This window comes from Triticum aestivum, chromosome 2B (assembly GCF_018294505.1).
Source record: "Triticum aestivum cultivar Chinese Spring chromosome 2B, IWGSC CS RefSeq v2.1, whole genome shotgun sequence".
Taxonomy (NCBI): Eukaryota; Viridiplantae; Streptophyta; class Magnoliopsida; order Poales; family Poaceae; genus Triticum; species Triticum aestivum.
This window is the reverse complement of record NC_057798.1, coordinates 6,503,915-6,517,917: the sequence shown is the minus strand read 5'-3', so window position 1 is coordinate 6,517,917 and position 14,003 is coordinate 6,503,915. Positions and strand designations below refer to the sequence as shown.

At 46.0% G+C, this 14,003-nt stretch overlaps 1 protein-coding gene and 1 long non-coding RNA gene across 5 annotated transcripts; one reads left to right on the top strand and one right to left on the bottom strand.

Annotated features, from left to right (window-relative positions):
* Positions 1-361: 361 nt before the first annotated feature.
* Positions 362-4,637, bottom strand: LOC123043058 (uncharacterized). 4 transcript variants are annotated; one of them, XR_006418995.1, is made up of 8 exons: positions 4,109-4,637; positions 3,864-4,005; positions 3,641-3,724; positions 3,094-3,151; positions 2,251-2,441; positions 1,785-2,140; positions 1,465-1,545; positions 362-1,038 (listed from the first exon to the last, which is right to left on the bottom strand). It is a non-coding gene; the product is annotated as an uncharacterized lncRNA (long non-coding RNA). The 4 variants fall into 4 exon arrangements; XR_006418996.1 differs by having other exon boundaries at positions 1,785-1,929; positions 4,109-4,635; XR_006418997.1 differs by having other exon boundaries at positions 1,785-2,137; positions 3,641-3,712; positions 4,109-4,635.
* Positions 4,638-7,794: 3,157 nt separating this feature from the next.
* LOC123047674 (cytochrome P450 89A2-like) lies at positions 7,795-13,140 on the top strand. The gene is made up of 2 exons (XM_044471236.1): positions 7,795-7,918; positions 11,582-13,140. The coding sequence occupies exons 1-2, from the start codon at positions 7,795-7,797 to the stop codon at positions 13,054-13,056; spliced, it is 1,599 nt and encodes a 532-aa protein (XP_044327171.1). The 3' UTR covers positions 13,057-13,140.
* Positions 13,141-14,003: the final 863 nt, after the last annotated feature.

Here is a 14,003-nt window from a genome sequence, read left to right as displayed (position 1 = left end):
CTGTTCACAATTTGATTTTCTCATGTAAGATAAGACACCATATTGTCAAGTGCATTCCTAGCATAAAAGGTTTTTTCTGTTCACAATTTGATTTTCTCATGTAAGATAAGACACCAGGTTTGCAAGTGCATTCCTTGCATAAAAACACCAGCTCCAATCCAATTACCAGGTTGGCAAGTTTCAAAGTCCCTGCATTGAACATTTTTTCATAACTTGTTAGATTATAATTGAAAAAACCCAGAGAACACTGATTCATTCTTGACACCGACAAACTCGGTACTCTCCTCTCCTAGGGCAATGAAAATTATCTTGTTCTACCATACAAAACACCGACAAACAGCTCAGGAATTCCTTGATGCAATGAATAATATGATCAACTTAACTCTTGATGCAGTTAACCCAGAAAGAAAATTCCCATAACGATGCACATCATTTCACATCCCAACCTTCACAATGAAGATGTTACTTCCACCAGATTTGATCAAACAGGAACACGCATGCATGTGTGCGCGCGCACACAGCGCAGTGCAATACATCTTCACCAAAACAAAGTTAAATATCTATGTCATCAACTACTTCTCAGATGAGGTGATAAAAACCATCTCGAGTCCACTACACATCCCAGGAAGCACAGGTACTTCGCGTCCTTCCATCACAAACATTACAACATGACAGAGCCAAACTACTACATACATGGCTTAATTCTGAAACCTAACCCATCAATGGAGAAAGCTCGAGGACGACGCCGCCATCCAGTGCATCTTTATCAGCGGAGAAAGCCTGAGGACGACTGCACCATCCAGTGCATCTTCATCAGCGGAGAGAGCAAGAGGACAACGACGCCATCCAGTGCATCTTCATCAGCGAAGAAAGCACGAGGACGACGGCGCCATCCTGTGCATCTTCAAGCCCAAACTGCGTCAACTTCTGCAGCACCGCTTGGCAAGAGAAAATGACCGGTGTCGTTCGCAATGGAGATTTTCCATCATGTCCGGTAGGTTTGACGGACGAAAGGAGTATCTTCCTGAGGAATGCAATCTGGGTGGACATAAAAAGATCAGTCTAGTGCAGAGGCAAAGAGGAATGTCAGATTTCTCAGCAGTAAGCCACACAACAATTCTCTTGTGTCAAAGGGAATTTACAGGAATTAACAAGACAACATCTTCCCCTAAAAACAATGCATACTTATTCACCAGCCTAGGAATGCAAAATGCTCGTTCCAGTTCCACACAATGAAAGTTAAGTGTTGGACCTGATCAAGACAAGACAAAATTGCCATAGATAGGCTCACTTGTGTGACCAGCAGAAGAATTTTTGCTACAAGATCTCATCTTGGCTTGTCAAATCTCATACTAAACAAATTGTTGTACACTAGTGAAAACAAGCAACATCTCCGGGTAATTGACGACCGGGACATGCAGGACATGAGAGAGAGAGAGAGAGAGAGAGAGCAAAGAGAGATACCTTGACGATCTCCATGGCGTCGGCAGCGGGGTCGAAGAAGCTGTTGCGTCTATGGAAGAGGCGGCACACAGTGGTCTACGCCTGAGGACACCAACATTATCAAGTTAGTATGTGTCGTTAGTATCAACCTGAAGATAAATCTGCTGCAGAGTTTTCAGTTTTCTGAAGAAAGAAGGAACTAAAAGTTTCAGGTTTTTGCAGTTTAGTCGTCTCTGAACATAAATTGCAGCAAGCAAGCAAGGAAATATGGATGGGCATGAGAGGGAGTAAGGGCCACTGATGATGAATGCTGAACTAGGATGAACAGAGCCTGCACTCACCAACCACATAGAAGGCAATGACAGAATCCCTTCTCCTGGCACGAGCTTCGGATCAGCGGTGGCACTTGTTCTTGCCTATTGAGGATCCTCCATGGACAAGGGAAGGTGTCACCAGACCACCGCAGTCCAATTAGTGCTATACGGCCTGCACAAGGATCACACGAGACATGCATGGTGAATGCTACAGAAAAACAAGACAAGCGTTTACTCAATACGGAAAAACAAGACAAGCGTTTGCTCCATCGTGGGAGCAGCGGCCACCCGGGAATAAGAAGACCCGGAGGAGCGAAGCGGCGGTCTTCTAGGTCAAATCGAAACCACCACACAAGCACTTGACAAAGCAGCATCACAAGCTGCTAGAATGCAACATCACAAGCACTTGAGTTACAGTCAAGACCGTCGACAAAAGGGAACGTCAGGCCATAGTAAGGTTGCTGCGATGGTGATTCGATAAAACATCACATACTTTTCTGTACACAGGGCTCCTCTTTTCGTCCTTGAGGGAGTTCCTCTCCTCCACCAAATCCGTCATCTCCTCTCTCAAAACATTGTTATCAGCGGGATGGAGTGCTCCTTCCCCGAGGCGGGCGTCTGGAACGGCGGTTCATATCATGTCCTCGATGTCCTGCACTCCACCTTGGTCATCATTGAGGGTGTCTGTTGGGCAAACATCAACGTCAAAGTAGAGAAATGGAGTCACACCAAGGGACATGGCAACATTTAAGAAATGGAAATACATAACTAGTACTCCCTCTGTAAAGAAATATAAGAGCGTTTACATCACCGCTTTAGTGATCTAGACGCACTTATATTTGTTTACAGAGGGAGTATATGTGATAGTGTTACCATTGCAAGAGAGAGAAATTGCAATCTTACGCAGTTTGAATATCATGTTATCTTACTATTACAAGTGTGTGTTTATTATAAACGACATGGCAGGCAGCTCAGGTCTGCACCTGTCATCATTTTGCCCATACATATACATACATACAGCAAGAGAGGCAAAACTTAGCAGATTGGAAGGCTTGTTGTACAGGGGCCTGATCACAAACGAAATAGTAGAGTAGTATTTCAGGATGGTGCTATATATTCTGTAGCAAACAAAGTTGTACGCTCCATACAAAGTGATGTAATAAGACTAGACATAATTGCCATAGAAAGGCTAGCATGTGGGAATCGCTACAAGAGCTCATGTTGTCTTGTCAAATCTCATACTGGGCACACACACACAAATTGTTGCACTAGTGAAAACAAGCAGCATCTATGGGTACGTAATTGATGGCCGGGACACACACGGCATAAGAGATACCTTAAGGAGCTCCATGGCGTGGACGCCCATGGAAGAGGCGGCACACAACAGTCTGCGCCTGAGGACACCAACATTATCAAGTTAGTATGCTTGGTTAGTATCATCAACCTGAAGATAAATCTGCTGCAGAGTTTTCAGTTTCCTGAAGAAGGAAGGAACTAAAAGTTTCAGATTTCTGCAGTTTTGTCTGTCTATGAAGATAAGTTGCAGCAAGCAAGCAAGCATGCAAAATATGGAGTATCAAGTTTCCTAGTGCTCCCTCAAATTGTAAGATTTGCTATGCATGCTCGTGTCAGTATTTTATTTTAGTTTTTGAAGGAATTTGCTCATGTGAAGATTTCGGTATGAGATACATGGAGCTTTTTCAGAGTTGTTTTTTTCTTTCTGTAATACATGTGAAGACTTGGGTATGAAAAATGGAGCTTTTTTCATAGTGAAAAGTGATCTTTTTGGTGTCGTTTTGTTGTTGCTCTAATCGGCATGTATCTCATACTGGAAGACTTTGGTAATTGATGGTCGGGACATGAGAGAGAGCAGACTGAGTTACCTTGACGGTCTCCATGGCGTCCGCAGCGGCAGCGGGGTCTCGGAACAGCAACATTACCAAGTTAGTATCAACCTGAAGAATAATCTGCAGAGTTGTCAGTTTTTCTGAAGAAGGAAGTAAAAGTATGAGATTTTTTGTAGTTCTGTCTAGCTCCGTCCGAATACAAGTTGCAGCAGCAAGCAAACACGGATAGATGGGCATTGACAAGCAGAGCAGAGCATACCTTCCATGGCGACCTGGGAAGAAGCAGAGCCTCCTTGTATGCCTGCGCGCTTGATGCATCAGGGAGTGCAGCGGAGGACCTCCATGTCCTTGGAGAAGACCGGAGTTGTTGGTGAGCCTTCCATGGCGTCGTCCTGCTCCTCCTGGTAATGGTCATGGAGACGGGGGTGGGTCAGAGAGGGAGAAGAGACCAGACCGGGGATGGGTTGGGATGGGATCGGATGGGTGAAGAGGAGGGATTCGTACCCATGGCTGCGCCTCCTGCCTGCGGATCCTGATGGCCGCGGGCTAGGGTCCATGGCTTGGCTCCTCCGCCGCCGCCGCCTCTCCTGGATCATGGAGGAGGATGGTGCCGTGGATCTTGGCACGCAGCTCGAGCCGGGGACATGCCCACGACCCTATCCACGGGGATTGGGAGGGGTTGCGCGCGGTAGCCGCGAATCTGGCCGGAGAGGAGGAAGGACCGGAGTGAGGGGGTGTCGGCGGTGTGCTGCGTGCCGCCGAAACTCGCGGCGGCGAGGGGAGAGAGATGGGTGGGGGATGGGAATGGGATTCGCCTCTTTTCAATATTATCTTTCCTTTCCTTTTCTCTTGTCTTCAAAACTTACTTTTGAGCAAGGAGACACAAATTTTGAGAGACGAGCGCGCGTAAATGCAGCGGACTCTTAATTGGTCAATGGACTTTACCCATGGATCGACACTGTCTATTTAACCAATCTCGTTCGTCCATCGACATCTGACGGCCCGCAGAATCGATCGTGGGGAGCTGGCCGGAAGGAAGAAGCACAGATATGCTTGGGATGGATCTCCATGGTCTTTGCCCCATCTCGTCCGCCCGTCCGTCGACATCGGGTGGCCCGCGGAATCAATCGTGAGCAGCTGGCGGGGATGGATCGGTGGGAGTCTCCCTCATTGGTCGGTAGCGATTACCCACGGATCGATCGCCTCTCTGGCCAATCCCAGCCATGCGCCACATCCAAACATACGTGGGGGTTTCGTTTCGGTTGTTGCTCCATCATCGTGAATGGTCGACCCACTGATGGATGCCTGGCGTGGGGCGGTGGCGATGTGTTCAATCCATCGAGAGATGGTCATAGCTAGTCGCGGCGACATGGGTCACAACACGTGTCTCTCGCCTAAGTCTATGCATGTATGGGTCACAGCATGTGTCTCTGGCCTAAGTATGTATGTACATGTTTTTATTTATTTATTCTCGATCTGAAAAAAATAAGAATGGATAGATGTGCTCGCTTCCATGAAAAAAAATTGATGGTGCAGCAAGCAAGCAAGCAAGCAGTCCGCGCGCATGGGCGAATTATTCTACGTGATATAACAAAGGGATCAAGCCAAAGGGATAAGCTGCAATTAAGCCAAAGGGATCAAGCAAATACTTGTATCACACAGGGAAGGTGGTTGAGTAGTGCTGTCCTGGACCTCATCCCTTCCCCTCCTCCTCCTCCTCCTCCCTCTCCCAGTCGTACCTCTTCTTTACTTCCTCTACCTGTCACAGTTGCAAGTAAATTGGAAGGCTCTGTTTTCATTGCAAATCACAGTTGCTCTCTACTCCAGTTTCTAGCACTCTTCTTGTATCGTACTACTTGTCATAATGTACTATATCAATAAGATGCTTCATTTACAATGTATTGTACTGGAGGCTACTCCATTTATAATTTACTATGCTTCTAATAATGTATATCATTACTAGTGTCGAGTATTGTATTTACACCAATGGAAATAAGATTACTGCATTGATACTTACTGCTTCTTTTTCGCGTATCTACTGGTTTTTGCTATGATGGTAATTTTATTTCCATAGTTACTAATAATAAATATTTTTTTTTCATTTCTTAATAAATCTAACCAACTCTCAGGTATATACGCATGTCTCAACTACTCCCTCCGTTTCTAAATATAAGATTTTTTAGAGATTACAATAAAGAATACATATGGAGCAAAATGTGTGAATCTACGCTATGAAATACGTCTATATACACCCGTACGTAGTCCTTATTGAAATCTCTAAAATGTCTTATATTTAGAGACGGAGGGCGTAACAAGACTATCCTATGACCGAGTTGACCCCTAGAAACCGGATTCCCATTTCAAAAGCCTCCCGTGCATGAAAATTTTACCCACAAACATTGAGTCCTAAACTTCTTTTTTGGGTATATATTGTAGAAAGAATAGAGAGGAAGGTTGACAAAATGAGGTGGGTTCTATTGTTGTATCGCTTGAGCCCCGTGGACGTATTTATAGGAGTACATGATCAACTTGGAGTATAAGACAAGTTAGAACAAATCCTAATATATCCTATATTTTCTAATAATCACAATACTCAACATCCCTCCACAGTCACAAAGGTAGCGACGCAGACGGTGAGACAGGAGAAGAATCCTAAGGTAAGCCGATGGACACCATCCCCCCTCCCTAGTCGTAACGATCGATGCATAGCAGAAGATGTGGCTGGAGTGAAACCGATGAGATTGCTCCATCAAGTCGTCCCTTTGTGCCGATGTCAATCTAACCGAGAGCGTAGGATGGTGTATCCATGTTTGAGGTAGCCATGCGAGGGATGACATGGTCGATGTCAACTCGGGGTGGTCGATGTTGAGTTAGTCGCCATGGCGCCGCAGGCGCAAGGAAGCGCCGTGGTAGTCTTCGGAGCAGTGTTGTCGAGGTAGTGGTGCACCGGGAAGAAGACGGTGTTGATGAGTTGTCACGCTAGGTTTGTCAAGGCCAGGGACACGTCATGGACGAAGGCACGCGTCGGTGTTGCCAGCCTCGGGCATGCTAGACGGACGAACTCGATGTTGACGAGGCGCCACACCAAGCTTACCAGGCCCGAGGACACATCATGGACGAAGACACACGTCGATGTTGCCAGCACTTGGCATGCCTAGATGAGGATCCGCACGAGTTATATGCCATTGTAACACCCCTATGTAAGGAGCTAAAGTGATCATCATAAGCTACTTTGATTAACTAGTCTTGATCGACGTTGATTCATATCTTATTTAAATTCCACTTTAAATCAAATTCAAATTGTAAGAGGAATTAAGAATTTCAGAAATAAGAAAACTAAAAAGTTCACGCAATGGCAAATAATCATTGAATAATTGTCATGGTGAAACCAATATTTTATATAAAGTAATTAAATACCCTAAAACAATTAAAACACGGTCCAAAACAGTATTTTAATTGCTTTTAAAGTTATAAGAATTCTAAAGTAATTTAAAAGCCTCCCAAACTTTTCCTGGCATTGTCCAAAATTGCACTTTAAATAATGGGCGAAGTTCCTACTTTTACTAAACCTATTTGCTATTTAAAATAATTAAAAAAGAGAATTAAATAAATGAAAACAGAAAAATAAAAATAAAAAGAAATAGTTTAAGAAAAAGAAAAGTGGCACTGTGTCGGCCCAGCCCACCGATCGTGTTGGCTTCAACATAGCTACAGTGGCCGACCGAGGGCACGAGCGCCGCTCGTCCCCGTCGGACCACCTCATCAGCTTCGCCGTGGGAGGATAAGTCCTCCACCCACACGGCCCCTCGGACTCCTCCCCTCTCACTCACTTACCCCCTACTAGATCCCCCCTCTTCCTTTAGCTCCCTGCGTCGAACTGGAGAAGCGCCCGATGCGACCGTCGCCGACGCCCCATCGATCCCGCGGCCATCTTCACCCCTGCGCCTCCCTGTCATGTCATAGAGTGCCGCTGCACGCTACGCCGCATGCTACCTCGAGCTGGAACTGGGGACCCCTGCAATGCCGCCCCGACCTCTTCTTCCTCCTTGGGCACCACCGCAGTCCCCATCGATTCGGCGCCATGAGCCTTCCCCGAGCCCACGTTTGCACCTCTACAGGCTCCCTGTGAGCTTCCGCTCGGATCCCCTTCGTCTCCCCCATCCTTCCGCGCCATAGCTCGCCTCGCCACCATGGCCGCACCCAATGCCGCGGTAGAGCTCGCTGCCGTGGCCACTGCTCGCGTCCGAGCACAGCATCATGCTCAGCTTCTCCCTAGCAACCCAATGCCACCATCCACTGCCTTTGTCGTGCCCCGTAGCGACGAACCCGAGATCACCCGAACGCCACCACCGCCGCCGATGATGTTCCGCTGAACTCCGACCATCTCAGCCACTCCCACCGACACCAAACAATGCGACATCGCTTGCTCTTTTGAACGAGCCAACCCACGGGGCCGGAGACTCCCTGTGCGCATATTCCGGCCAACTACGGCACGTCACCACCTTGAAATCGAGTCGCTGGAACCCCTCTAGCACCGCCACATATATGGCTGGCTTGGGGCCCACCCATGTGTCACTGCCAGTGGGCCCCAGGGGCCTAGCTGACCCGTTGACCCCGGTCAACTGTGCTGACTGGGCAGCACAGTCACTGACTGGTGGGCCACCCACCTAATTAACTAAAATGTTAATTAATTTAATTGGTTAAATTTAATTAGACACTGACAAATGGGCCCTAATAACTAATTAGCTTAATTAGTTAAATTGAAACCTATTAATTTTTATTGAGTCACTAACAATGGGGTTCCACTTGTCAGTTTGACTAGTCAACTGCCAATGTTGACTACTCACTGGGCTTTGACTTGCCCCACATGTCAGCCTATGAAGCACATCATAACATTTAGTATTTAATGTATTTTCGAATTAACTTAATTACAATTTTTTTTGGAAAATCATTTAAACTCCGAAAAATCATACAAAGTAATATATAACTGAAATGAAAATAAGTTATATATGAAAATTTCTAAGAAAAATATAAAAAATCCAAAAATGATATCCACTCATCTGTCCGATAACTGCCAAACGCTGGGAAAACATTTCTAGATGTTTTCCCGCTTCGTCTGTAACGTGTAGCACTATGTTAGATCACCGCTAGGTCAGCATATTTCCATGTCATGCATCATGATGCATTTATTTGCTTTATATTTGTTTTTTCTCCCCCTCTCCTCTCCGGTAGACCCCGAGACTGACGATGGTCCTAGGTATGACTACACACCTGACGATCAGCCCTTTTTCACAGAGCTTCCAGGCAAGAAAAAGCCCCTTGATCATTCCTATATCGCCCATACTTTCTCTCTCATGCTTGCATTCGATTTTGCTAATGTTGTTGATAACTCCTATTCTGATGCATAGCCTGCTTTTGTAACCTGCGGTTGTTACTTTACCTGATATCCTATATGCTTAGTATAGGTTGGTTAGTGATCCATCAGTGACCCTTCGCCTTGTCCCTGTTGCCCCCACTTTATTACCGAATGAATCGATCAATGTGATCGACGTACTGAGACCAACACATCACTGCACCCCCCCCCTTAGTTGTACAACTCTGTAGAGATACTATCGAGTGCCGAGGGTGATACCTCGAAATGCACTTCTGATAATATCTCTGTAGTGTAGCTAATCGGTTGTGGATTATGGAGGGTGATTCCTCCTTCACCACTCCCAATATTGACTCTGTCGTGCAGTTCTTCAAGTGTGAACCTACCGAGGGTGATTCCTCCAAGTTCACCTTGATGGTTACATCGAGTGGGAATCGATCGAGGGTGATTCCTACAATTCCTCCTTGGTGTTATCGACACACACTTACCTTTACCTGTTCCCGTCAACTGTTTCTGTGGGACTGAAGGGACAGGTGGTACCACCCCAGTAGAGGTGGACCTGAGTTCCTGATAGTCTCTTGTGACTGAGGATGACCTGGAGGGTACCTGTGAGATAATTACGAGGCACGGCCGGGCATTCTTGGCCCTTGCCGTAAGTTCGAGAGACAGAGCAATAGGACCACGGATCATGGATCATTGATCCTCTCCGCGCTCTCCCAAGACACTAATTGATTTGGATATGTGCACTGTTCTATAATTCATCTGATTAATCAGTAAATTGGCTAGTTAATCGCTACTCATCAGGTGGCCGAATCGAATAACACCTATTCATCATGTTAACTTGCCAGTCCGATTAAATGGTCTATTAGACCAGTTAAATGGTCTGTTAGACCGATTAGTCGGTTGTTAGGCCGATTAATCGATGTCGGCCCGCTAACTCATGGGCATACAAAGCCCAATTATTTGGCCCGTAACCCCTCTCAGCCCATACAAAGCCCGATTATTTTATTAATGTCAATTGTGCTAATAATATGCAAAGCCCCAAGCTTGGGGATGCTAATTTTTATACGTCCACTACTTATTGCAATTATCATGATTCAGGTGATTATTCTTATGATATTGAAAGTTTATTTAAGCCTCATGATGAATATCGTTGTGATAATATTGAAAATGAGTTTGGAAGATTGTCAGCTCTAGGTAATAATGATCCCACTAATTTGTAGAATGATCCCAAGCTTGGAGACGCGACAATAGTAGTGTGTCGTGATGCAGAAGGAAACTACCTCAGCAGCTCTTCGCTGGCGTAACCAATGTAGCATTTTAGGATTATTTGTTTTCAGAAGAGCAAGTACAATAGCAGGCTTATAGCCTGCTTACATGGCAATTTTGTCGACATGGAGGAGAGAGACATGAAAAAGTAAGCGGAGTGGGCTCCCATGCAAGAGCCTAACTATATGCGTGCTTCAAGGCAGTTGCAATAAATATGAAGAAAGAGATAGAGAGAAGATGAGGAAAAATAGTAATCTTATAGCCAACCTTATAGCTAACCTTATTGTATGAGTGACTATATGAATTGGCTATAAATGATATGACAACATCTTATAGCTAGCAATTTGTTGTATTATTAATCATGCTCTAATGTTCCTAATGCATCAATACGAAGAGAGTACTAGTAAAGCAGTGACAAGTAATGTGGATAGAAGAGAGTAACGCAATTTCAAAAATATGACAACAACCTCATTAATGATAGCATGTGGCTATCTAGCCAGGGCCGAGTAATAAATGAGGTCCATCAGAGAGTTCGCTGGCACGTTACGAGTTCAGATTTATTTGTTGAGCACCTTGCGAACGATCAATCACCATACTCCCTTTAAATTGTCAGTTTACATATCAATTTCATGCATTTTCACCACCAAAGGGATTTTAGACACGTTTGGTTTAATGCCCAATTAATTAGGGCGTGACAACCGCAATCAATCCCACAAATTTCTCTCCATGCAGGTGTGTATGCGAGGTAGAATAAATGCATGCATGTGTGTACGTGTTAATTTCCCCAATTGTTAGGCGACGTGGTATAACCATAGATGATATTTTTCAGTTTAATCGCTAATCACTTTGGTTTCAGAGATTGTTGAAGCGCGTCGGACTGTGACAAGAGGGTATTTCACGCCTGTCCATGCACAGGATTTTTTATACTATCTATGTCTTGGTTATAGGTCACCGTATTTTGGGTCATTTCTTAATCATGATTTGAACTAATAAAATCTAAGCTATACATTAAAAAATAATATCATTGGAAACTACATTCAAATATGAATCCAACAATATTATTTGATTTGTTGTGACATGCATTGACAATTTGCTAGTCAAATATGTGATTAAATTTTGACTTAAAATATGAGAGGGACTAATAAACCCTACTCCAAAGTCGAAAGTATTTTTTTGCGCCTACTCAAAAGTTAGCGATACTTATTTTCACAACCGTCTATAGGTGAGCAATAAAGGTGCAATAAAGACCGTCCCATCCCCTGTATCAGCCAAAGATTGAATTATATTATAATGGCATCTATGCAGCTCAACTACCGCGTGCCAAGCCCATGCGTGAGTAAATACGGCAGACTTGCTCCTCCTAACCCTGCTTCCCTTGGCTCTCCTCTTCCTCCTCCTCCACCATGCATCGCCAATCAAAGCCCTTCTCACGAGGGCCAAGTCGGTTCTGGCACCGGAGCTCTCCACGGTGTGGAAGCCACAGCCAGCTAGCATCTTCGTCACGGACCCCGAGACGGCGCACAGCCTTCTCGTGCGCGGCAGCGCCGGTGGCTCCTTCTCCAACCGCCCACCGTCCATTTCTCCCAGCGCCATCCTCTCGCGCCGTCAATACCAGAACATCACCTCCGCTCCTTACGGTGAGCACTGGCGCGCCATTCGTCACAACCTCACATCAGAGGTCCTCCACCCAACGCAGCTCCACCGGCACGCGTCAGCGCGCCGCCGTGCACTACATGGACTCGTCGTGGACCTCGCCGAGCAGAGGAAAAACGGCGTGGTTCACGCGGCGGAGAGCATCCGCTACGCTATGTTTGGCCTGGTGGCCAACATGTGTTTCGGCGACGACATCGACAATAACCGCGTCCGTGCCATGGCCGACGCTCAGAGTGACCTCGTCAAGTCCCTATCTACGGCGCGCGTGTTCGCGCATGCGAAGCTCCCCGCACTGACCAGGCTCATTTATCGTAATCGGTGGAAGAAGCTAGCCGCCCTGCGACAGCAGCAGGAGCAGACGTACCTACCACTCACCGACTCCCGTCGCGGCCGGCACCGGCGACCCAGCGAGACGCCGGTGTATGTGGACACGCTCATCGATCTCAAGGTGCCGGACGACCACAGTCAGGACCCAAGGCGGCATCGAAGAAGGCTGTCCGATGGTGAACTCGTCGGCATGTGCTCCGAGTTCCTTGGTGCTGGAACTGAAACGACAGCATCAGCGCTGCAGTGGATCATGGCCAACTTGGTGAAGCGTCCTGACATACAGGAGGCCGTCCGGAAGGAGATCAATGCCGTCGTGGGTGCGGACGCCGAGGAAGTCAGCGAGGTTGTTCTTGGGAAGCTGGAGTACCTGCACGCTGTGATCATGGAGGCACTCCGGCTGCATCCGCCGACGTCTTTTGCATTCAGGCAGGTGATGGAAGAGGATCATGTGGTTCACAATGGCCGGCGTATTCCAGTGGGCACAAAAGTGTACTTCCCACTGGCTGCTATAGCACGAGACAGGACAGCGTGGGATAACCCTGACGAGTTCAAGCCACAACGGTTCCTGTCCTGCAAGGATGCATCCCAAGGAACCGACGGCACGATCAAAATGATGCCTTTCGGCGGTGGTCGGAGGATGTGCCCTGGTAGGGGTGTCGCAATGCTGCACTTAAGCTACTTCACCGCCAACCTTGTGAGGGAGTTCCGGTGGAGGGAGGGAGAAGGTGAGCTTGCTGTCGATCTCCAGCCGCATGTTGAGTTCTTCACTGTCATGAAGCGGCCATTGCGTGCTCACCTAGAGCTTGAAAGGACAGAGATCAAAACTAGTTAATTAGCTGGGCTGATCAAGGTTTCTTGGTTGTACTATGTTTGCTAAATGCTAATAACGAACCATATGAATGTTTTTTGAGCGCCAGTCGATTCCTCCCCCGTACGCACGCTAAGTGTCGAGCGAAGACGAAGCGTGGCCTGCGAGGACTTGCCATGAATGAATCGGAGCAGGCAACAAAGCCGCTACGTCGTAGGCGGAGGTGAGATAGAGGCTTTACTAGTTTGGGTGATGGGCGGTTCCCGGCATAAAGAACAAATGGAATACATGATTATGTTATCGGTTAATGCCGTAATAGTTGTGGTTAAGTCAGCAATTCCTCAACCCATGCACTTGAGCAGGCTAGGTATTTCTTTTATGAACATTATTATGAAGATCATTAATATTGTTAACCATTAAAAACACTTTGTCAATAGGGGTGATGAATGTTATGCATATTTATAATTCCGTTTAACATTTGTAAATCCACCAATTAAATCATGCTCCTACCTTTAAAAATAATCCAGGACCTATAATGTACATGTTATTTACATAAATAGTAAGATATTTTAAATTAATCAATCTGGATACAAAAGCATATATTAATGTTTGTAGCTTAGCTACCCCATAGTGTGCGATGCTCCCTATTTATATCCATGCAAAACCTTATGCAGTAGGATACATGATCTGTGGCAGATGAAACTAGCTCCAATACACTTGTTCAAGTTTTGTTGTGTACAACACCCATGGCAGATGAAACTTGTCAATCTCTACTTGTCGAGTTGACAGTCATGTCAATGCGAAAGAAGGCATAGCTGTCAGCTTGTCACCCTAAAATCTGAGCATGTTGACAATAGAGGTAGGTGAATTGGTGATAGAAGAGGAAGAAGAAAATAATAATTGTGTTATATCAAAGTATACAAATGAGCTTTGTTTCTCAAAATAAACATCCTGAATTCTACAAGGATAAA